This window comes from Chrysemys picta, chromosome 8 (assembly GCF_011386835.1).
Source record: "Chrysemys picta bellii isolate R12L10 chromosome 8, ASM1138683v2, whole genome shotgun sequence".
In the NCBI taxonomy this organism is placed as follows: domain Eukaryota; kingdom Metazoa; phylum Chordata; order Testudines; family Emydidae; genus Chrysemys; species Chrysemys picta.
The window spans coordinates 19568525-19593570 of NC_088798.1; the positions used below are offsets into that span (position 1 = coordinate 19568525).

The 25046-nt window shown below is 40.4% G+C and overlaps 1 protein-coding gene across 12 annotated transcripts in view; it reads left to right on the top strand.

The window, feature by feature from the left end:
• Window positions 1–17738, top strand: part of MIER1 (MIER1 transcriptional regulator) — a 57229-nt gene extending 39491 nt beyond the window's left edge. For all 12 annotated transcript variants that reach the window (XM_005300102.5, XM_042851356.2, XM_042851351.2 and 9 more), the window contains 8 exons: window positions 1024–1088; window positions 2593–2665; window positions 6954–7105; window positions 8109–8190; window positions 9091–9185; window positions 11474–11601; window positions 12647–12786; window positions 14403–17738. In XM_005300102.5, the coding sequence (XP_005300159.1) occupies window positions 1024–1088; window positions 2593–2665; window positions 6954–7105; window positions 8109–8190; window positions 9091–9185; window positions 11474–11601; window positions 12647–12786; window positions 14403–14728 (1061 nt within the window). In that variant the 3' untranslated portion in view covers window positions 14729–17738. The remainder of the gene's footprint in view (window positions 1–1023; window positions 1089–2592; window positions 2666–6953; window positions 7106–8108; window positions 8191–9090; window positions 9186–11473; window positions 11602–12646; window positions 12787–14402) is intronic.
• Window positions 17739–25046: the final 7308 nt, after the last annotated feature.

Consider the following 25046-nt stretch of genomic DNA (forward strand, 5'->3'; position numbering starts at 1 on the left):
ACAGATGTCCTTGGTTCCTCTGCCAGTGTTTAACAGAATGCTAATTTGCATTTAATAAAAGTGTCTGTCTTTCTACTACCTGATCCTCACGTGCTTACATTAATGTGGCTACTTTCAACACCATGCAAATGATAGTCCCTAATACAGACTCTTATCCAACATTCCTTAGAGAGACACATCCTGACTTAAGGACCCCAAAATGTTAAATTCAGTATAGCAAATGCAATACCAAATGTCACAGGTATTAAGGAATATGCTTTCTCAATGCACTACTCGTGGCTAGCTGAGCTGAGTGCACTGTGAAGTCCAGCACTTTTAAATGTCATTGTGCCCGAGTATGTAACAGCTAGATTTGGAGTGACCCACATGTTGTGCTCTAGTGTACAAACAGTTCAACAGAGGCTGGCAGTAGTGGCAGTGTTGCTGTAAGGATGAGAAAAGCCAGTGATGGATACAGGATCTGAAATGAAATGAGGGTGACTAGCCTAGCAGCCTGCCAGTTATGTTGAAAGTAAGGAGAACCTATGTTTCAGTGTAATCATTGAAGACACTGGCATGCCTGCAGAAAACTGTACCTGATCAATTGTCTGTCTATACAGGTAGAGTTGGATGAAGGGGAATTAAGTCTTATGCTGAGGCCCAAAAATAGATACTGTTCACTTATTTGCATCTTAAAAACTTACAACCTTTTTCCTGTTCGCTGTCTTTCCAATTAACAGGATATTTAACCACTCTGGGTAAGCACATTAGCTGTTCTTTTTCTTCTAAGGCACAATGGGATGTCTTTCAACTGGAAGACAGACCAAGTTGTGGTGGTCTCCTGTTTTGCTCCTCACTGAGATCCCAGCCGTATGTTAATTCACAGAAAGGTGGTTGTGACGTCACAGCTCAAGATCCAAATAGCCAGCCGCAATGGCTTTGAGCAGTCTGTCTCAAGACATACTTTACTGGCATATAATGTTGGCCTGAACAGGATTTATGGTAGTACTTCCCATGTAAATAATGTCTGAAAAATTTCTTTAGACAGTGAAATAGAAGAAGAATCTGAGGAAGATGAAGATTATATTCCTTCAGAAGACTGGAAAAAGGTAAACCTTTGAGGACTTGCTATTAAGAATATATCTTTATTAAATGTGTTATTAAATATAGTGTACTGTTGATTATTCCAGGCATAAGTGGGCATTGTATCCTATCAGCAGAAGGAGACAGGAAATAAGAGTTCACTGGGATTAATTCCTGTAAACAGGCTCCTTTTTGCTAATTTTGAGTTACAGGACTAGCTGCATCTCTGAATGCATCCCTTCAGGTGTCAGGCTTTTTGCCTTTACTTTTCCAGGGGTGAAATCACACAATTCTCCCACTCCTAGGCCAAGACTTGGGCTATAGTACCTTATGTATCAGCTGTGCTTAGCCCAGTATGTCTGACTGGGTTTGACACCTGCAGTTCTTTTGCAGTTTGGTTCCTTTTTACCAGTGATCAGTCTTCTCAAACCGAAGTGTTTAATCTTAGCCGTAGGAATAAAGCATAACACGAGAGGAAGGATTTTAAAAGTCTACATGCATGTTTCTTACTTAAAGATCTACCATCGGTGATGGTGATCCAGGGAGGCCTACCTCTTCAGATGTCCCGTGGGGGGTAGAGAGGGGTGTCAGTCCAAACAGCTTCTTGGCAACAACTTCCCTGATCTCTGGACACAGTATTGTAGTCTCTTTGATCTGCTGGCCCCTAGCTGTGTCTCTGTAACTTTGACTGTAACCTGGAGGTAGGATCTTCAGTTATAGCTCAGGCCTTGTGTTTTAACCATGCTGAAATGTTTACTGAGAAGTAGTGTATCCTGAGCTATTGTTTCACTTTCTGCTTGTTTTCCAGCAGCCTGTTATTAAACTAAACCAACATATTCATACTGTGAAATCCCGATAACCATGTCACATATAGTATTCATACATTATCGCAGAGCAGCTCTATATCCATCAGTCTCCATCTGACTGATCAGGAGAATGTAACTTCATTTAGTGAAATAAATTCTGTGATTTAAGTGAGAAATCACACTGAAGTAATTGCTATCTTTGTTCTAATTATCATTACAGATGGGGTGCTTTAATACAACTCAAGCATTATATGAAGTACATGTAATTGTTTTTAATCTCAATAAGTAGATGTAAAAGAATGTGTATTTAGTTTTCTTTTTCCTCTGCCAATATGCCACATAAAGTAAATAACCATAATACATTTTCTGCACGATGTGAAGGGTTTTTAATTCCCAAAATAGAGGAAAAGGGTTGAAGTTTAAGTTTTAACTCATGATGACTTTGAGCTTTATAAATTATCTGCTTCCTCTCCTGCTCTTCCCAACAATTAAAAATGAACAGCTTTAGTGTTAATGTATGTTTCTTTTAATACTCTCTCAAAGCCTCATAGACAAAGTAAATTTCCATATTGTTTTTTTAATTCCTATTAGTTTTTGTCACGTATTTTGTACGTTATTGGTGGCAGGACTTTTTAATGCTTAAAGGGATATTGTCACTATGTCATTCTATAGAAAACAAATAAGACTGTCAAATGCATTATATGTATAATTTTTTTTTAAACAGGAAATCATGGTGGGTTCTATGTTTCAAGCTGAAATTCCAGCTGGCATATGCAAATACAAGGAGAATGAGAAAGGTGAGCTTTAATACTGTCAACATTTCTGAAATGATTTGTTCAAGTTTCTGTACTAAAGTTTGAGGGAGGATTTCAGACAAGACATCTTAGAAAAAATTAAGCTATTAATTGAAATGGCAGATTTTTCTTTGCTTGAATTAAAAAAAATTAAAGAGATCAAGTCCAAAAAATTTAATTGCTTTTGCTATTAAAAAATGTCATTGGGAGGAATAAATCTATTTTAAATATTAATGCACCAAAAGATAAAGTATGTGCTACTAGCTGTGGAGAAACTACTTTTGGTGTTACTTTCTTTATCTGGTAGGTATCTTAACATAGAGCTTGAACTCTGTATTTCTCTGAAAGTCAACAAGGTATACTTGTAATTTGCTGCTGATTCATCCATTCTTATTGGTTTACTGTACTGTAAATGACTTGTGGCCTTCTATAATAAAACTATATAGCTGGTTTTTTACTGCAGAAGCCTACAAAAACCAGCTTTTCATGGCCTTGCATCCAATCACTGGTTTGAGAACTGAAAATGTGTGTCATGGACACAGACTGTTTTGGTGGGGGAGTGGAGTTAAAGTTTCACTAAATTGTTGTTACACTAGTGCTGGTATAATTTTTGTTCTGTACTTTTTCCTTCCCCACCCACTGTATTTTTGGATGAAACCTTTATTCACCGGCCTCAAATTGGACTAGTGTTGACATTTACAATGGGGAAAATAAATTAGGTTGACAACGTGCAATCATACCCTTTGGCTCTCAGCTGATGAGATCTTGTTCTTAAAGTATAACTTATAATGCACTGCTAATATAAACATTTGTATTTTGGGGTAGAATTACATTATTGTGACCATCTAGGAAATTTAGCACTTGGCCGAACATAGTAGCTTAATGACATACTCAGTTTCCATGAAGATTTCATAACAAATGCAGTTTTGGTATAATTTATTCTTTGAACTCTGCCTGTATGGATTTCTAGTCTGTGATGCCTCACCTACATGCTCACTCTCACACTCACTGTCACTCTCTCTTCTCTGTGGATATCCCAATCCAAGTTTAGTGACTGCTGTGTTGTTAATTGAAAGAGTTTATACCTAGGGACTCTGAATCTGTGTCCCATAAGGCAAGCACTTTTGCCCTGAGCAGAGCCCAGGACAAATAAGTAATGAAGACATGAGGTTGGTGAGTTTACCTAACACCATGTTCAGTGTAGCTCCAATTGTGTTTTGGTGTCTGATGTTTCTCTCACGTTTCACTCTTGGGTGCCTGGACAATGGAAGAGCAGAGTATGTTGGTGTCGGATCCCTTGGCACCAGGAAAATTGATTCAGTGAAAGATCTGACTCAGGTCTCTGAGGGAACTTGAGTAGATTTAAAATTTTTATTAAAGCGAACGTTAAAAAATTACATAATACACAGGTTAAGAAAAGAGTGTCTGTACATCTGGGTATAATGCTTAGATTATCCACAAATACAAAATTTGTTTTTAAAGTCATAAGATACATATAGTGCATAATCGGCAATAACCCAAATTTAGGTGAATTATATTAAAGAATACAGTTTAGATATTAGCATCCAAGTATTTGGGTACATCACTCATGAAAAGTTATACGGAGAGTTGGTTGTGGAAAGCAAATACAGCAATGAGTGAAGATTGTCCCTCGGTAATTGAGAATTTAGGGTAGGTTGTCCATTTAGAAAATACAAGACATCAGGAAAGTATTCGTTACTTTCCCGACTACGCTTCTCATCTACACGCTGAACTTCTTTACTCCTCTTGAAGAAGACTAGTCATCATTGGTCCACTGCCAAGGACAAAGGTGCAAAAGCTCCTAAACCCTTGGGGAAGAAAATGCTACTCTTCAGATGTCCATAGCAAATTACTGAGCTGGCTAAGATAATATGGCTGTTTGATTTGAGACTTCATTGTTAGACTAACTGACAGAAAAGGCAAAAGGGGCTCCCAATATATCATTGCTGAGGACCTTCAAGTTGTGAAGGATATGCTCAGACCCGTTTGATGTTTCTGACGTGACAGAAAAGTGAATTTTAACAATGATGAAGAGTTGGGTTTTTTTTTCCTTGCGAAAATCTTCAGATCGTCCCCTTGACGGGCAAGCAGAGGTGGATGATGATGATATCCAGACCTATTTGATTTGGAAATGGAGGAGTCACTCCGGGAACTGAAAGACTTCCGTATTTTATCCCAAGCCACATCCACTACCAAGAGAGGCTAAGCGGCATTGCGTTGCTGTTAAGAGGGCACGTTGTTAGTATGTGGGCAGAACTAAGTTCTGAAGAACATATAGGCTATTTTTAGAATATAGGGATAATTCTAGGGCCTGGTCTACACTAGGAAATTAGGTTGGTATAACTACATCGCACAGGGGTGTAAAAAATCCATACCCCTGAATGATGCAGTTAAAACTGACTTAACCCCCCAGTGTAGACAGTGCTGAGTTGACCAGAGAATTCTCCTTTTGACTTAGCTACCATCTCTCTTGGGACATGGATTACCTATGCTGATGCGAGAAGCCCTCCTGTCAGTGTAGGTAGCATCTTCTTTGAAGCACTACACTTAAAACACTGTAGACAAGTCCTATGAAACAATCAGTTCTCCCCGAAGATAGCAAGTGGATTAGATCTACACCCCATTTATTACAGAGTTCGGTCTATACCAGTGGTTCTCAGCCTGCACACAGCTGCAACCCATATGACATCCTAAGGGCCATACAGGTAGTGTGTATATGTGTTATTTGGGCCGCATCCACACTAAAGAGAGCTGCATATGTGGCCCACAGTGGTAAATAGGTTGAGAACCACTGGTCTATACCGTTATACTGCCCTACTTTCTAGAGTTCTTTCCATGTTATCATATGGCTGTAAAAGCTGGGAATCTACCAAACATGTAGACAGACACCTAATTGCCTTTGAAAGCAAATGTCTTAGAAAAATACTAGGTATTAAATGGAACAAAGTAGTAACAGATGCCCAGATTTGTTGGAGTTCAACAACCCTTTATTGCTTAAGTTACCCAGAAAAGAAGGTGGAAATATTTGAGATTTGTTAAGAATTAAGCCAGAGCATCTTCCATGGCAGGCATGCCGTTTGGCAGCTGGAGGAACACGCAAGAGGGGCCGACTGAAACAATCCCTTGAGATGCTACTCAGAGGGAAAACTTACAGGATTTAACATAGAGGATAGATGGGGTTCAGATTTTGGTATCATCCATTGATGTCGTAGTCATTCTTTGTGTGTCTAGCAACTTCTAATACACTCATCATGGTGTTGGTTACAAAATTAAGAAATGTACTAAATCCATAATAAATTTTGTTCACCACCATTCCTTGATTTAACTGCTGTTACTTTTTTCTTAATCAGACCTATCCATGATGTGTAAAGGCAGTTGTTTTTCAGCCTCTATTATTGAGAGAAGGTTTGAGACTTCATTGAGGCCAGTGTCTCAGCTATCTTCTCAAAATATTTATTTTTATCAGTATCTTCGGCTTGCTTGAGTTAAGCTTGAGCTAGTTCGTTTTCACTCACATGTTTCTCTCTGTTCCTGTCATCTGGGCAATGGTGGGTTGATGGTCTGCTGAGCTGGCAAGGTTTCTGACATCAGATGCTGCTTTCAAGAGGCATTTTGACTTAGAGTGGTAGGCAAAGGTGTTCTCAATCAGTAGTGGGCCTGGATGCTTTTTGCTGGCTTTCATGAACCATGGTGGCTAAGACTTCACATGTAGTAGTTCACACATCCCTCAGTTTGTGTGATTGAACCAAATGTTCTAAGGAAGCTGGAGTGATCAGTTTTCTAATCTTATCTCTAATAGATCTTTTCCAGCAAAGTAAGATGAGTTACTCACAAGGTCTTGTTTTGGAGGTTAGGTGAAGGCAGTTTGGAGGGATAGTTGACTCACTGTTTGAAACTGTTCTGCCATCTTGTGATTTTTGTAGTTTCAAGGGCAGAGGATGGGGAGGGATCTTTTGTTCCACAGATGTGTATGCGTGGGGATCTGATTAGATGCACAATATATTTGCAGCACTGCATTGTAGTCTGTGTGTATGTACATGATCTAACATAGTTAACAGTGAACCATAGAAACCATTTGGAAGAGCATTGATAGTACCATACATTTCAAATGAATATAATGCTCAGTCCTCTGGCCAATCAGATTGTCCCATTAATCATGTTCGTAATTTTGAATCTTCTTGTGTTCTAAATTAGCAATTCTTTGAGGTTGAGTAGAAGTTGGAGTCTTACAGAATATGCTTCACTTATGTTTCTGTTTTTCTTAATTTAGTGTATGAAAATGATGACCAGCTGCTGTGGAATCCTGATTATTTAACAGAAGATAAAGTGATTGAATTCCTCAATGAAGCCTCCAGGCGAACAGGAGATGAGAAAGGACTAGAGGCAATTCCTGAAGGATCACATATTAAAGACAATGAACAGGTACATATTAGAATTTGTAGTGACCATAGTGTGTTATTTGCATTGTAATTATCGCATTTGCTGCCCCCAGACCTCAAAGTCTGATTTGAGATTGCTTCTTTTTTCTCTTATCCCCATCAGAGGAACTGAATTGCTTCCACCCCTCTTGTCCCCAACAAAAGCAAATGTTTAAGAACCCAAATCACTAACACAATGCATATTCAGTTTTAAAATTAAGTGCATTAAGAAACATTTTTATCTGCAATAACCTACGTTCTGGTCTCTATCTTCCTGTTGTAGATTTTATAGCACTTTACTAACTAAAACCAAATTCTGCTCCTGCCCCGAACAAAAGAACATGGACTTGACAAATGTGTGCATTGATGAGCCCTTTGATGTGTGCACGTGTCCAATTCTCAAGTCAGAACAATGTAAATCTTGTTAATTTGCATCTTTTGGGGGGACTGGACCTGTGAAGAAATATGCATAAATTCCTTAAAGCACAAGATCACCAGTCCTGCAGATTTCCTAAGCTTTAGGATGTATGGTAAAACAAAATTGCCAGCCCAGGTTGGTTACTCTTCATGTAACTAACCATATGTGCACATGTATTGGGATATCAGAATTTCATTTCTGAGTCTCGCCACAGAATGGGCATAGGCTATACCTATTGTCACACTTCTGCATCTTAGGGAATCAATTATAAAAATGTGTCCTATAAATTAGGGTAGAGAAAGGAAACTATTTTTACAGTACATAACACTATAATATTTTAGAACAAGAAATGAAGAAGGGAAAAGTGTGTATTATACATATGCTATCCAGGAGGTGTATAACCTAAAAGTTATCTGTAAGTCTTCTGTAGACTTATATTGCTGTTTTAAAAACAGTTTCTTCTACTGGATTTTTAGAGAAATTAGACTTTTCAGAATAAGTAATTGATAATTGCACCACTGTAGCAATACGCAAATTCAGTAGTATATAGAGTTATGCATATTAAATGTGTAGTTTTTCACCTTTCTAGGCATTGTATGAATTGGTTAAGTGCAATTTTGATACAGAAGAATCATTGAGAAGATTAAGATTTAATGTGAAAGCAGCCAGAGGTAAGAATACATCAAATTTTAAATGTACTTGTGGTTTTTTTTGTTTTTTTTTTTTTAATCCCATGCCTCCTTTAATTTGGCAAAATCATTAAAATTTGGGCATTGATTGCTGCTGTCAGATACCTCCGATTACAGTAGGATTTCACATCGGCATTATGTAGCACTATTATCGCTCTTCCTCAAATCCAGGAATTAATGAACTCTGACCCCACATTCAGAGTTCACTTCTAATGCAGCCATATAGGGATGAGCTTGACGTTGTGCTTCTAAAAGTTGAGGGCCAAAATGAGATTGTGGAGGACGAAGTGATGGGCATAGTATGAATATAAGTACCTAGGCAATAACAAACAAGAAGGGGGTTTATGAATAAAATCTTGACATTTTTATTCATTACTTTGTAACTTTTTAGAATTTTAATGCACCCACCTAAAGTAGGAATTGTAGGGGGCTTATTCTCTATATTCATGCTTCTGGACTTTTATAAAATTCACTAAAGTTAATGTGTGTGAAATACACAAGAATTCAAAATTCAAAGTAAAAAGAGATTAGGCCTCTAAATCTTATTTGTTGACAGAAAAATTCCAAACTTTATTAAACTAACCTAAATATATAGAAGGTGCTTTGGCTGCATTGTGCACTTTCTGTCCTTGTACAGATCTTTCCTTTGTATCCTTCTGTCTGTTGTTGTTTCCTCTTCATTCATTTAACTTTTTACTCAGTATTAGTTCTTTCTGTTTTTCTTTATGCACTCATCTGTTAGTACTCCCTGCCTGCTCCGCTTTTGAGTCTTTAAGAAACTTAAATACAGAGTGTTCCTTGTATCAGAATCTTGAGTTTCCATTTGTTATCATTATGCTGTCACTTTAAAGTATGTTTTCTGTATTGTGTTTCTTATTTCAGAAGAGTTAGCTGTTTGGACAGAGGAAGAATGTAGGAATTTTGAACAAGGACTGAAGGCCTATGGAAAAGATTTTCATTTGATTCAGGCAAACAAGGTAAGGATGATTTTTTTTTTTAAGTAGTTATTTTCCTACTTTTTTTTGTAGCTGGAAAGATATTAAATATCTTTTGACTTCCTTCCAAATCCGTTTTTTTTCTAGTCACTGTACTATACATATCCTTCTGTCACTTAGTCTATCACAGGAGGGTGTTCTGGTTAGCTGGCATTGTATGGAGTGTTTTCATTGTGCAACGCCTCAAATGGATCTGTTTACAAAAAGGAGTTTATCATCAATATCACCTAATGCTTAACTGGTCAGAATGTATTATAATCTTGTTAAAGAAACTTAAAGATTCTGTAGAGGGTGGTAGGCATCTTCGGAAATGCTGCAACCAAGGTTGTTACAGGAATGTTAGTAGGAATTTTCATATAATAATTCTTGAGTTTCTCCACTGATTGACTACTTGGACATTTTGGAGTTGAGTTCAAGATTTGACTGTATGCTTTGTTCAGAGCCCTGAGCAAGTGTAAGTTAGAGGTTAATGAAAGCTTTTTTTCAGAACCCACTGACAAATAAAATATAGGTGGGGTCTGCCTCTAGTAAGCAACAAAAGTTCATATTGCAATCTGCAGGAATACTGGCACAACGGTGTTTTTGCTTTTTATCCAGAGGTGTCTCAGAGCATATGTAAAACCCATAAAAGGGGAACTTCAGAATCTGCTTTCTACAGTTTTCCATTTTATGTTTTTGCCCCTCACCTGCAGTCTCTAGGGCAGATCCTCAGCTGGTGTATAATGTGAAGTCAAATGAGCATTTGATATATTACATCATCTGCTCCAGGTTCCTAAAAGTTGTTCCCTCTGCCATACCTAGTGGCATGAAACCTGCTTCACAAATCATTGCCTTTAATAGTCGAGGCTTGAGGCATCCTCTGTGTTAGCATGCTCCCGATGCTTCCCCTGGTCACTAGAGTGCTCTTCCTGCTGCACACCCCTCCTGTCACCACCAGACTTATTCCAGCTCAGTACTGCAATAAAGTACTCCGCTGTTTGAAATAGATGCCAAGGCCAGAAGGGACCATTTTGATCATCTAATCTGACTTCCTGTATATCACAGGCCATGGAACTTCCCCAAAATAATTCCTAGAGGTATATCTTTTAGAAAAACATCCAATCTTGATATAAAAATTGTTAATGATGGAAAATCCACCACGACCCTTGGTAAACTGTTCCAATGGTTAATTACCCTCACTGTCAAAAATGTACACCTTATTTCTGGTCTGAATTTGTTTAGCTTCAGCTTCCAGCCATTGAATCATGTTATACCTTTCTCTGGTAGATTGAAGAGCCCATTATTAAATATTTGTTTCCCACCTAGATACGTAGGCTGTATTTGCATGATAGTTGCATGACTGGTAGTATGCCATGATTTTGCTCGTGGTGTGTCCATTTTCACCTGAACCCATGCCCCTTGTGTTTTCTTGAGCTAAACTAGTCATTGAAATGTGTGGATATGGACATGCACAGAAATTTTCTGCCATTGTGAATTAATGTTTGGAAAAAAGGCATGTGCTTGGGAAGCCCACCTTCCCTGTCTAACTTGCTCCTTTTTAATTGATCAAAATCAGGATTTGGCATTTAGCTTTATCTGGAAAAGTAACTTCCAGAATATTTCTGAATTACGCTAAAAAGGTACATCACATCTATATAAGAATTACCATACTTGGCTAGATGAACCTCTGGTTTGATTCAGTATCCTGTCTGACAGTGGCCAGCACCAGATACTGCCAAGGAAAGTGTAAAATCCCTCCTATAGGCAGATTGGGATAATCTGCTTTCCACACCCCCATCCTAATGCTCTCATCCTAATGTCTAATAGTTAGAGATGGGCTTAAACCCCGAAACATGTGGTTTAAATATCCTTTCCAAAACTTTTGTCATGAATTACAACAATCTGGGTATTTTTGAGATCCATATCAATGTCCAATTCCATTGTGAATCATGTTAATTTCTTGGCCGCAGCAAATTCTTATGTCAGTAAGTTACATGGTTTTTAATTATACATTGTGTGAATTTCATCGAACATCTCCTTGTTCTTGTTCGGAGACAAGGAGAACAAATGTTCTCCATCTACTTTCTCTATACCATTTATTACTTTATATACTTCTATCCTGTCACCCTGTTACTCATCATATAAAGCTGAAAAATCTTAAGGGAATAATTCATAGTATGCTTTGAGTCTCTGCTCTGGGGATGCAGAATCTCAAAGTATAATGTATCTCATGATCTCTAGCAAAAAATACATTTGGATTTTCAATGTTTTGCGTGGCACCTTTTTCACAGGTACGAACAAGATCAGTTGGCGAGTGTGTAGCATTTTATTACATGTGGAAAAAATCAGAGCGGTATGACTTCTTTGCACAGCAGACCCGATTTGGGAAAAAGAAGTACAATCTCCATCCTGGTGTAACGTAAGCGGTGCTATCTTTTCTTACATACATGTCAGATTTATAGTCTTTCCTTAATATTGCTCTCTTCTAAAATGGAGTAATGAATGCAGTAAGAACTTGATTACCATAATTTCGGTTTCCAGCAGGACTGTGGCCAAAGGAGAAGAGATGCAATCAGTTCCATTTAGTGTAATTGCTAAAATAGAACACCTGTTAGTATTAAGGCTAACCATTTACACTAAACAATTAATTTAATTTAGCCTGTTTTCTGGTTGTGCATTGTCTGAACAGATCACAATTTCTACAGCTACATTCATTGGTGGATGTTTTATGCAAACACATCACAATCACAAATTTTGATTTGGCTTTCTGCAAGTATTCTGTAGTAGTTACTTCAAATTTGTTGTTTTGGCAAACATTCATACTAATAAACTTTTCTCTTGAATATTCAGAGAACAAATAATAGTATGCGCACACAGGCAAAGCCTGTCTGTTTACATTTAAATGTTTGCAGGTAACTATTTTCAGTATTTGACTAGATAGTCACACTTTTTGTTGCTTCTGTATGTTGAGCGCAAGAGCTCCTTGTATTCCTCAGTATATGCCAGCCTCCCATCATATTCTTTGGTAATATATGGAGATATACCTATCTCCTAGAACTGGAAGGGACCTTGAAAGGTCATTGAGTCCAGCCCCCTGCCTTCACTAGCAGGACCAAGTACTGATTTTGCCCCAGATCCTTAAGTGGCCCCCTCAAGGATTAAACTCACAACCCTGGGTTTAGCAGGCCAATGCTCAAACCACTGAGCTATCCCTCATTTCGGGGACTCCCTGTATACACAACCTTCAAGCCAAGGTTATACATGGCCCCTTATTTCCCATGGACAAATAACAGGAGGATCAAAATTAGTATAAGGAGATTATAACATTAACTGACTGTATAAGGTACCATCTAAATACTTGAAGCAGTTATAAAAAAGTGCGTACACACAATATATTATATACACACACACACCCCAAACTTCTAAAAAGCCAAGCCAGTGCTGACTGTAGAGTTCATTTTTAGGGATTACATGGACCGTCTTTTAGATGAAAGTGAAAGTGCAGCCTCCAGTCGAGCTCCGTCCCCTCCCCCTACAACCTCTAACAGCAGCACCAGCCAGTCTGAGAGGGAGGACAGCACAACTAGCAACAGTAATCAAAATGGTAAGTAAACACTGATGTTTTTTCACCCCCATCTTGCTCACTTATAAAAGAAGTTGCCACATCATAGCAATCTTGGAAATAGGCTGAAAAGTTGTGTAAAGAATTTTTTTTAAGGAGCATAGAGAGAACCCTTGAAATATCTTATTTCCAAGGGGTTCTGGCCAAGGTATCCGTGGTAAGTTACAAAACTAAAAGACCATACTTGCACATAAATTTCAATACAAAATGTTTGGCAAGTTTAACTTTCTTCCTCTTAAGTGTTTTAGCCTTTTCATATTCAGTCCTACCTGCATCTGTGCAGGTGCTTAACTGAATAGTTCCATTGACTTTAAAATTGTATGAAAGTATGAGACATGTTAATGCTTTTCCAGCGCTTGCTTCAGGTGACGCGTTCGAGGTAGAAGGAACCAGGAGTACTTGTGGCACCTTAGAGACTAACAAATTTATTTGAGCATAAGCTTTCGTGGGCTAAAACCCACTTCATCTGATGCATGAGGGGAAAATACAGTAGGAAAAAAATATATATATATATACACACACACGAAAAAATGGGTGTTGCCATGCCAACTATACGAGAGTAATCAATTAAGGTGGGCTATTATCAGCAAAAGGGAAAAAAACTTTTGTAGTGATAATCAGGATTGCCCATTTCCAACAGTTGACAAGAAGGTGAGAGTAACATTAGGGGGGGAAAAATAGCATGGGGAAATAGTTTTTACTTTGTGTAATGACCCATCCACTCCCAGTCTTTATTCAAGTCTAATTTGATGGTGTCCAGTTTGCAAATTAATTCCAATTCTGCAGTTTCTCTTTGGAGTCTTCAGCATAGAAGAACATTTTAATTAGAATATTTTAAATATTTGTCATTGATACTCCTTGATTAAAATGATCTAATACCTTAAAGAATGCATTAAGCAACTTTGAAAGTTAAAGAACACAAGCTATCAATCATCTCTTGCTAAGTAATGTTAAGGTGTAGAGAGGAAAATTACAGTAGGATTGTGGAAAAGAAACAGCTCCTTTATTGCACGTGAGATGGACCTGAAAGTCTATCAAACCTCCAGGCAGGGTTAGGAGTATTTTTTTTTTCTCTCAACTGTCAGTCACTGTAGCTTAGACACAGAAACTTGACACTATCTTTGTGGTGGATCAGTTTCCTTTTGTTGCTTTCATCTTATACTATTTAGATCAAGTAACAATTTGGGTTTTTGATTAAGACGTTTCTCTTCACTTTAGAATGAGTGCTGCAGCCTGGAGGAAAACTGTTCAATAACGCTTCTCAGGTTGATATAGGCATGACTCTTATAATAGGATTGAGAAATCTGTGGTACCTTAGACATATGTATCCTAACTAGATTGACTGTAAAAGCTGTAGTTTGATTATCCGGCAAAACTGTGGTACCTGCTGTATTCTGTAGGATGTTGTTGTGTCTGTATATGAGCTACAGTTTACCAGAGCTTCAGGGATGGATCTATTGGAATGGCAATAAATTTGAGATGTCACATGATGAAGATACTTGTATCAAAGATTGGCTTTTTGGTTTTATGGACCTAAGGGTCTATTGTATTGATAGAAATTGCTTAAATGTCTAGTTCATATTTCTTCTGTAATGCAGGTGTATCCACTAATGGGCCAGGTGAGATATCCAGTAAAGATGAAGTAAAAATTGAAGGATTGCATGTGAATGGACCTACAGGTGGTAAGAAAACACCTCACACAGATCTGGACACAAATGGATATGAAACTGAAAACCTTTCCATTGACCCTAAACTTGCTCATTCAGCTGCAAGAAATGAAAATGATTTTGAAGAAAAAAATGAAAGACCTGCAAAGAGGAGAAGAATCAACAGCAATGGAAAAGAAAGTCCAGGTTCCTCAGAGTATTTTCAAGAAGCAATATCACATGGGAAGTTTGAAGAACTAGAGACTTTGGATGATTGAATATGGGAACTGATTTTATTCCTTGGAGTAAATTCTGGGGTGCCTAAAATTTTCAGGGTTGATGGGTTACCTTACAAAATCAAACTCCTTGAAGCAATCTGAGATTTTTCTTACACCTTTTAGTTGGCTCTGAAGTTCTGCTGTTTTTTCAGACCTGAAATGCAGAACTGGAATATTTTGTTGCACAGAACTACGGGCTATTACTGTTCTGGCAACATTTAGGTATTTTAAGGTGTTTGAGAAATGAATCCATAAACTTGTTTATATGGTAAACACATTTCCTGCTTAATTTATTAAGGAAATTTCTATTATACACATTCTTCAAATTATTTGTAGATATAGTTCTACTGTACAAATTATATTTTTAAAGAGGAGAGCTGATTCAAATTTAAATTGTCACAAGTAGTTAATGTGAAATTTTAGAATTCCAAGACACAATGGAGAAGCAGGTGTAAATTTTCAATCTAGATGAAGAGAAATGGTATAGAATTAAGGAACTCCTATGAATCCTGAAAGTTATGAGCACGATTATTTTTATATATAGAAGTTTTTAAAAAAATAAACCAAGTCAGGTTTGTATATGTAAAATTGTTGACATCAATGATGTCTTCCATATTCTTATCTGGGCTAAAGAAATACGTTCTGTATTTTTCCAGATTTCTTTGTAGCCTTTGAAAGATTTTTACAGTACTTATGTCTTGATTGAGCTGTCCTTTCTTAAAACAAAAGCTTGTATAATTTTCTTAACTTGTACAATTGGTAAACTTTTATGAGAAAATAGATAATCTGAGTCTGTCAGCTTCATTTTATTTTACTAAAGTCTGTTTCTTAAAAAAAAAAAAAACCTAACTAAAAACAAATTTTTAAGTGTTTATGTAGTTATTACCAAGTCGTGTTTTCTTCTCAGAAAACTGTAAACCATTAAAATTAGGATGGTTAAAGCAGTCACATAATTATGAGAATCTGACTTCTCAAATTTCTGTCTAAGGACAAATAGTGATTTTTGAGAATTTTGGAGTTAAGCATGATGCTTTTATTGCACAAACTTTCTTGCTTTTATTATACATTTTCAAATTTTATTTTTGAGGTAAGACAAAGCTTAATTTCAGCCAAATCCTTAAATATGTTTAAACTTTGTTAGCCAACTTCAGGTATTAGATTATTCGTTGATGATTTTTAATAATCTTGTGCATTTCAGTGACCACAGAAGGGGTAGGAAATGGGTCAAGTGATTCTGGTTGCATAAGTTAGGAATTTAATGCACAGCTGGTTACTGTGGGCCTGATCTTGCATCTCTGTGAACTGTTGGGATTCATATTATTGACTACTTCAGCAGGTGCAGAAGCAGAATCTATGTACATAGTTGGCACAGCATGTATGTAAACATATATACATGTAAGAGGCGATTGTAAGTGTTGGTATCTATTTTAAGAGATGGTGCTAGAAAGAAAAACCCTTATCAAGGGAGGGGGATGCTAAATCTCTTCTTTCTAGCTTTCCCAATAAATGTTTGAAATTTTGTTGAGGTGGGAGGTTATGTCTGTGAAGTGTAAAGTTTACAGTACCAGTGCTTTTTAGCCACAGCTACACAAAATAGTATAAAGAAACCCAGAGGAAACATTGCCCTGGTTGTCTAATTTATAAACTGTTGTCTTCTACTTCTGTGGTTTTACAAATATACTGTTAGCTTTTTTTTTTTTTTTTTAACTTGGTTATTTCTGCTGGTCTTCAAAAGTTTATATACGTCTTCAGGGCTTTACTTTGAAAATTATGGTCACGTGGTTTCAAACTAATTTGATTATCACATTGACTTACAAAAACACAACTTTTTTTTCCCCCCTTCCCACCAGTTTTTGTTTTTCACAAATGATCATGAGGCAGAGTTAGATACGCTGAGCCAAATTCAGACCTGGTGTAACTCCATTGACGTAATTAGTTAGGCTGGGTGTGAAATTAGCCCATTTTTCTCAGATGTTTTAGGAGATCTGTTTAACGAGTTCAGCAGACATTGGGGCATTGACATTAATCTAACTAAAACTAGATAGCAGTTTATACAGAGAGACATAATCAAGAGAGTGTTTAATGTATGGCCTGCATTAATCTTGTGGTGTGATTGTTTTAGGAGGAGGTCATTGTCAATTTTAAATTTTGATTGAACAGAAATCCAAAGTATCAAGTCTTCTATCAAAGATGGTATTTAGAAAGTTTCAGAATGGAGGTAGTACAGTGCTTCTAAAAATCTTTACATCTTTAATCAGAATCCTATTTTCAATTTATTATTTGTATGCATTTTTGTTTGCAAGTGGAAATACTTGCAAAAACATTTTATAGGAGAGTTTATAAGTAAATTGTCTCAGGCTTGTGTGTAAAATATGGCACTGTGTACATTTTCAGAAATGTTGATTTGTTTTTAATCTTTTTATGGTATGCCTAAAGAGATCTGACATTCCATAATCATAGAATATGTAATGCTCAGCTATTCTTAAAGAAGTATTTAATTATAATTTGCATTGTGTTTTATACAATATTTGGTTCATGTTCTTCAAAATGCAGCCACTATAATTTGATAAATCATTGCACTACTAGTACTATTTAAAATTCTAGTAATATAGTAACTTTGATTCATTTCAGAAATATTCAGCACAGTTTGGAACCAAGGAATATTTGAACCAGCTTCCAAACTGCATTGAAAAGACAGCAGCTTATGTGTAACACTTAGTATATTTTTCAAGCACTGTCACGATGTATCCGGCTGGATCAGGTGTCCTCGTTCATGAAGTGCTTTGAGTGCAGTCTGAATCAAACATTGCAGTTCAACAGAACAAACCTTTGTTGGACTTTATAAAGGATTTAAAGCGATATTTTGAAAAAAACATTACAAATTTACAAATTAGTTTTTATACATTTTTTTCACGCATAGTAATTTTGCACTGTTAGTAATTCCCTTGTCCTTTCCCCATTCCCTGTCTGCAATTCTGGAAAAGCTTATTAAAATATTTTTTTAAATGGATTGTCTTTGTATACAATTATTGAGGTGTTTTAATTCAGAGCAGAACTTTTAATTGAGTGAATAGCTGTGCTTCTGAAGTACATGCAAGTGTATAGTCCTGTCTTACAGGGGAGTTGGTAGCGATTCCATAGTGAAGATTGTGAAATTCCCTCTACTTTCCAGTTTGTTTGAGTTTAGTCTCCAAATTTTAGACTAACTACTGTGAACAACTGAATTTTCTTTGTATTTCCTAATTGTTGCAGAGGAAACAGCTGAGAAAGGTACCTTCTCAAATTTTACTTTTTCCCCCCTCTCATTTTCTGCTATATAATCAGAAACTCCAAATTTCTCTCTTACTCAGTTATTTCCCTAATTTGTGATTTATCTAATTGGGCTACACTGTGAACCAACAAACCTGTCCAGTTACATCAGCTACTTCTCTTTCCCAATGCCTCCTACCTTCCTGACTCACTAGTTCCTTCAGAGACCGTGGAGAGCCAAGGAGAGCTGTGAGGGGTGGGCTCTGAGAGAAATGTGGGAGGGCAGACAAGTTGGGGCTTTGAGGGGTGAGAGAGATTTAGTGAGGGATGTGCAGAGGGACGGAGGAGGAACAGGTTTATGTGTTGGGGAACCTGGGGTTCGGGGCCTTGGTTCCACAGAGAGCTGCTTCAGCTTTGGTTACCATACAGCAGCACAGGGGTGAGCAGGGTCTCTGCACCAAGGCATTGGCATACTAAGGGCTCCCCACCAAGATTCCCCTTCCTCCATGATGGAGACATCAAGTACAGATGCCTTAGCCCAGAGGAACTGCTTTTCCCACCTTCATCCTAGGCTATCAGCTCAACTGCAGTTCCCCTTTCACAGGCCCCTTGTTCACCTTCACTCAGTCCCCACAACATGCCTACCAAACCTCCTAGAACCCAGCTAGCCCCCCACAGGGCTGCCTACTCTGGAAGCTGGTGGTCAGAGAGGGAGGCCTGAGGTGCAAGGAGCCCAGTGTCTGTCTCCTGCCTTGAAACACCAGGCAGCAGTGTGTCTGCACTTAGTTATCTGAACATTAAGGGTTCTCATAGTGCTGCTGATCATGGCTTTGGAGGACCAATATGGCCATGCTAGGAAAGCCCTGCCATCCACTGTTGCCTCTGTGTAGAGGCATTGGGTGCCCTCCCTGATTATGGGCCCCAGGTTCCCTGCGGGAAATCAGCAGGGAAGATGGTGAGTGACTGTATGGGAAGGTGGAAGAAGAAGTGGGGATTGAGATGGGGAGGCCTGGAGTGTGAGCGAAGTGCTCTGCTCTGACATGGGGTCTTGGACATAAAATGGAATTTTGATCACATACTCTGCCTGTTTCACTGCAAGCTTCTTGCCTGGTCTCAGCCCATGGTTCCAGACTTCCATCCCATTTCACTAAGGAGTATGGAAATTGATTCATGTTCTTTTAACTATGATCTGTACAGAGGGCTTGGAAAATAAATTAATGAGTGTAATTTGAATGAACCTGATGGCTTGTGTTAATGCTAGGGCCATTGGTGCCTATTTCCCTACATAAAAATTGCTGTAATGCTAACTAGCTGTGCTGCTGATCAGCTATCACTCTCTACTGATATTTGTTCCTTAAGAGCTGGGCTGACAAAAGGGCATTTTAAAACATAGCATCAGTTTAGTTCTTTAGAGAAACATAAGCCTCAGGTCAATCACCAGTTTTAAATGCAGTTTGTGTATTGACTAGCAGACTAGTATTTACAGCTGGGCTGTTAGAGGTATACCATACATTGCGAAAATCTTAAGCCATGTCTACACTACAGAGTTAAGTCAACTAAAGTTACATCCTTGATTAAAAACCACTGTAATTACATTGCTTGCGCATATTCACACAACACTCCTTGGGTCAGTGGAGCATGTCCACAGTTGGTGCTCTAGCACTGATAGAGAGCAGTGCACCATGGGTAGCTATCCTACTGTGCAAATCCCCACTTTCTGCTGCTAGGAGGTCTGGGAATGGATCGCAGTACAGTGGGGGGTGGGCTCACCGCCCCATGATGCAGTTTTCTCTGTCTCATCATTCCATGAGCTTCTGACTATATTTCGTGGCATTTTTCAACTGCCTCTGTAAACTATGTACCCGCCATCTCTGCCTGAAAGCATGGATCCTGCACCACTCTCCCGGCTTGTGATGAGTGTTATAAACAGAACCTGCGGTTCCAACTGCAGCACAATCCGGGACCTGAGCATCTCTATTTGGTCCTCCATAAGCTTTATCATTTGCTTCTGCCAGTCTCCTTTCCTGACTGGCCTTTCTGAGTTTTTAATTTCTCTCTCCACACTCTGTGTTTAATGTCTGCATGATCAGACGATTGCAGCACTTCTTGAAACACGTCCTCGTTCACTTCCTTATGTGGCAGAGGCGCTCCGCTGGTGTGCAGGAGCTGGCCCTCATCTGCAGAAGCAAAAGAAACCATACACAGTGTCAGTACAGTGAGTGCACTCAGTCTTTAATCATACAAGTTACATACACCTCCCTTTCCTTGGCAAGCACATAGCACGGCCAGAGCACTAACCATGGTTAGTGTGGCCCGGAGGAAGGTGCAAGATGGGACAAAAGGTCTGGGTGGTTTCAGAACGGGATCACTACAAGTGCCTAGGGACATTATTCTGAATACTGGCACCATTTTCCACAGGTGGGGAAAGCTGTTATCACACTAATGAGGGTAACAGGATGCAAGGGTCCATCTCCCACGTGTGGCTTCTGATTGGCTCTGTGTGCTGCTTGCCTGTGTGCTGCTTTGGTTCCTGCAGAGTAATTGCTGACTGGTGTGGCAAAGTTTCCTGCAACACGGGAAGAAACAAAGCAGCTCTCCTAAGGTACCTCAGCAGAGGAACTGCAGGGACATTTCCTAGAGCTCTCTCGAGATAATTCCTGGGAGATTCCTGGTGTGCATTAACCAACTTTTCCGCAAGGCCCCCACCAGGTAGCTACACAGCAATGAGAAACAGATGCAAACAGTACCTAGTGTTTATTTCTGTCCCTTCTCCCATGTGCCCCATGTAACAAAATAAAGGACACCTATGTTACTGTGTACTAGTATCAAAGCAAAATAAGTACTTACTAGAGCTCCCCTCTCCTCCTTCAGGGGCACCAAAGCTGGAGTACTGGGATTGGCTAGACCCCTCGGGAGTTAAAAAGAAGTCCTGGTTCACCATGCCACTGAATGACCCTGTTGCCTGTCCCACCTCTTCCCCCTCCAACTCGATCTCCTTATCCACCACCTCATCCTCGGGATTGACTCTACTGGCTACTGCCTCCAGTCCTCCCGAAGTATCCACGGGACTCTTGGCGGTGGAGGTGAGGTCGCCACCGAGGATGGCGTGCGACTCCTTGTAAAAGTGCACGTCTTCAGCGCTGCTGTGAACTCTCCATGCTGAGCAAACACGAAGTGGAATTTCAAAATTTCTCAGTGCTTTAAAGGGGGAGGAGCTCATGCCTGTGTTCCTAGCTGTAAGGTAGCAGAGTTGAAACTGCTAGCCAGAGTAGTCATGGTCGGCATTATGGGACACCTAAAGGCCACTTAGGGTGACATAAGCAAGCGCAGCGTCTACACTGACACTGCATCGCTCTAACTTTGTTGCAAAAAGCTCTATGTGGCTCGTTGAGGTGGTTTTATTATGTCCGCAGAGCGAGAGAGTTAAATTGGTGGGAGGAACATTGCAGGGTCCAGTTTTGTAAGCTGACTTTCGTTGAACAAACTGTTTAGTATAGACAAGGCCTTCAAGTCAACTCATAAAAACCTGTTGCTTTTTCCCAATATTTACCATAAAAGTTGCACTTCAGCAGACTTGTTTAATCTTTTTCTTTAGTTTCCAACAGGTGTTTCCTCATTGCTACATCTGTCACATTTTCTGTTGCCTCCCGCGCGTATCTACTTCTGCAATGGTGTGCTAACGCTCCCTAATGTCTTTCTTATTCAGTGTGCTGTACTCTCCAGGCTCTTAGTGTGTGTCAAAAATAATTTCAAGTTTCAAATTTGCATTATTTTAACCCAGTTTCTTCCTTTTTACTGTTAACAGTATTTCAGATGGAGGTAACTATTGCATCAGCCAGGCCTGCAGGTACTTATTCTTCCACGGGCCAGACTGGTTGTGGAGCTGGGTAAAGCCCTGCAGTGGCAGCTCACATTGATTTAAAACATCACATTCAGTAAATGACCCGGGACATGAAAGGGCCATACTGCATGCTGTCCTAGTATGGTCTTCACCCTTAGCCTTGTACACTGATCTGCTAGGAGTTTCACTTTGCAGAGGGTGTCAGACAAGCCACATTTAATGGGCTAGGTTAGAGTGTGAGTGAAGGGGAAGTGGCTACACTGTCCAGTGGAACAAGAACCTATACTCCTACCCTCACCCTATGCTGCTTCAAAGCCCTGGCCTTCTCAACCCTAGTTCCCTCCCTCTCTTTTCCCTCATACCCAGACAGCCCCATGCCCATCCCTTCTTTCTCCCTCCTGCACTTCCCTCACTCACCCAGTTTCACCCTCTCGGCCGGGTGCACAATTAGTAATAAAATATGGCCAAAGAGACGTCTGTAAGTGAGCAGCAGCTGATTGGGGAGGCGGGGACAGCACCTCAGGGCTAGGTTTATAGTCATGCAGTAAATGTTATTTTCTTCTAAGATGGGAGGGATGGAGGGAAGGCAGCAAACAATCACTCGAAACGTACATAAAACTGTGAAGTGCCCCTAAGACCCGACTTATGTGAAAAATCATCCACTGAAAAGGATTGTGCTGTCTTTCGCCTCCCTAGCACCATTTGAAACTGGCAAAAGTTTAATAAGGTAGGTAAGGTAATATCGCTTATTGGACCAACTGCTGCTGCTGAGAGAGACAGATGAAGAAACGCTCTGTGTTAGTGCGAAAGCTTGTCTCACCACCAGCAGTTGGTCCAGTAAACAACATTAACTCACGCCCCACCGCCCTCAGCCAGGGACTGATAAGGCTACAGCAACCTAGCCTCTGTTTGCCAGAAGCTGGGAATGGGTGATAGGATGGATCACTAGATGATTACCTGTTCTGTTCATTCCCTCTGGGGCAGCTGGCACTGGCCACTGGTGAAAGACAGGATATGGGGCTAGCTGGATCTTTGGTCTCACCCAGCATGGCCATTCTGATGCTGCATCCAAAAGTTTAACAAATTTAACCAAACATTGTGCCTGTTTTATCCTACTTCTACTGGCTGCATGCATTCGTGATGCTTCACATCCAATCCTACACCCTGCCCCACTTTTGCTCCACACCGAGTCTTCTGATCCACCCTCACACATGGTCCCCCAACCATCCCTGTTGTTCTACATTTACGTAGCCCCTGAGTCTGTGTGTACACACATGCAGTCAGAGTGTCTAGCCCCTCGTTCTGCATAGGCATCCCTGTGCTCTAGGTCTGTCTATTCCCCAGGTGCCTCTGTCTGCTGCCTGACTTGCCAACTTCAGGGGGTTTCAAAACCTTTTATTGCATCTGCAGAGAAATTCCCACTGCACTGGCAGCTTTTCCCCATTCTTCTGGTTGCTCAAGCAAGTCAACCAACCTGTGCTGCTATTCATGCTGCTACCTCAGCTTGCATGCTCCCCTCCACCACTGTGCTTCATGGCCCTCCATCATCTGATCCCCCATCCCAGCCAGTTCCAGGTACTGCTGTCCTGCTCATCCCCACCTCTAACATGAGATCCAAACCTCCGCCCCTTGACTTCAAGGGTGTCTATCTGCCCCCCTCAAACCCACCTTCCAGACTTCAGAGGGGTCACTGTGTAGGAATCATTAAAAAGGGTATAGAGAATAAGACTGAGAATATATTATTGCTTTTATATAAATCGATGGAACGCCCACATCTTGAAGATGTGGTCTCCTCATCTCAAAAAAGATATACTGGCACTAGAAAAGGGCAACTAAAACGATTAGGGGTCTGGAATGGGTCCCATATGAGGAGAGATGAAAGAGGCTAGGACTCTTCAGCTGGGAAAAGAGGAGACTAAGGGAGGATATGATAGAGGTATATAAAATCATGACTGGTGTGGAGAAAGTGGAAAAGAAAAAGTTATTTACTTATTCCCATAATACAAGAACTAGGGGTCACCAAATGAAATTAATAGGCAGCAGGTTTAAAACAAATACAAGGAAGTTCTTCTTCATGCAGCGCACAGTCAACTTGTGGAACTCCTTACCTGAGGAGGTTGTGAAGGCTAGGACTATAACAGCATTTAAAAGAGAACTGGTTGTTAAGTCCATTAATGGCTATTAGCCAGGATGGGTAAGGAATGGTGTCCCTAGCCTCTGTTTGACAGAGGATGGAGCTGGATGGCAGGCGAGAGATCACTTGATCATTACCTGTTAGGTTCACTCCCTCTGGGGCACCTGGCATTGGCCACTGTCGGTAGACAGGATACTGGGCTAGATGGACCTTTGGTCTGACCCAGTACAGTCGTTCTTATGTGCATGTGTACCCTGACTTCCACACACAGCACCATGGTATCTGCAAGAGGAGGGAGACACCTGGTCCAACCCTGCTGGCTCAGGTAGCTCCATGGCTGGGGGTGAGGGTGGACTGTGATAGGGGATTTCCCCCTACCAGGGGTAGGCAGGGGGCGGTGGAGTGCTGTTAGGTATGCCATGTGTCCCAGGCTGGTTCCTGGGCTCATGGAGCCCATAGTGGCTGTGGTGGGGGCTTGGTACACATGCCAGCATTATGGGCACAGGAATATCCTGGGGTTTTGTACCTTAGGTGGCAACCCTAACTCCTTCCCAACCTATGGGGCAACCCTCACACCCCCAATGAGTCAGGCGGCCCATGCCCTCTGTGAGGGGGTGGGGTTCCTGGAGCCCAAGGTGCCTGAGCCTGCCCCCCAGATGAACCAGCACAAGGCTGCTTGGAGCAGTACAGCTGGGGCTAAGGCTGCCCTACTGCCCATGGGCCACTATGCACTGCCCCGCCCCCAGTGCTATTACCAGGTGGGCTGCAGGAATGGCTGCCAACCACCAGGTGGCACCTGCTCTGCCACACCTCAATACCATGCCGGCTGCTTTGCTGCTGGGCCAGGGCAAATGATTGCCGCAGGGACAAGGGAGGGGCCCAGGAGTGGCCAGGACCCCCCCAAGAAATGCCGCAGCTCTCACCACAAACACATTGTCTACGGCACGTGCCTGGTGACGCACAGCTTACCCCCGCCCCCAAGCCTGCCCTCCCCACACCTGACTGCCTCGGCTTGCCCACAAGGCCTCAGCTTCCCTCCACTGAGCCGGGGGGAGCTGGCCTTAGGGCTGCCCACCCATGTCCTGAGTGGCACT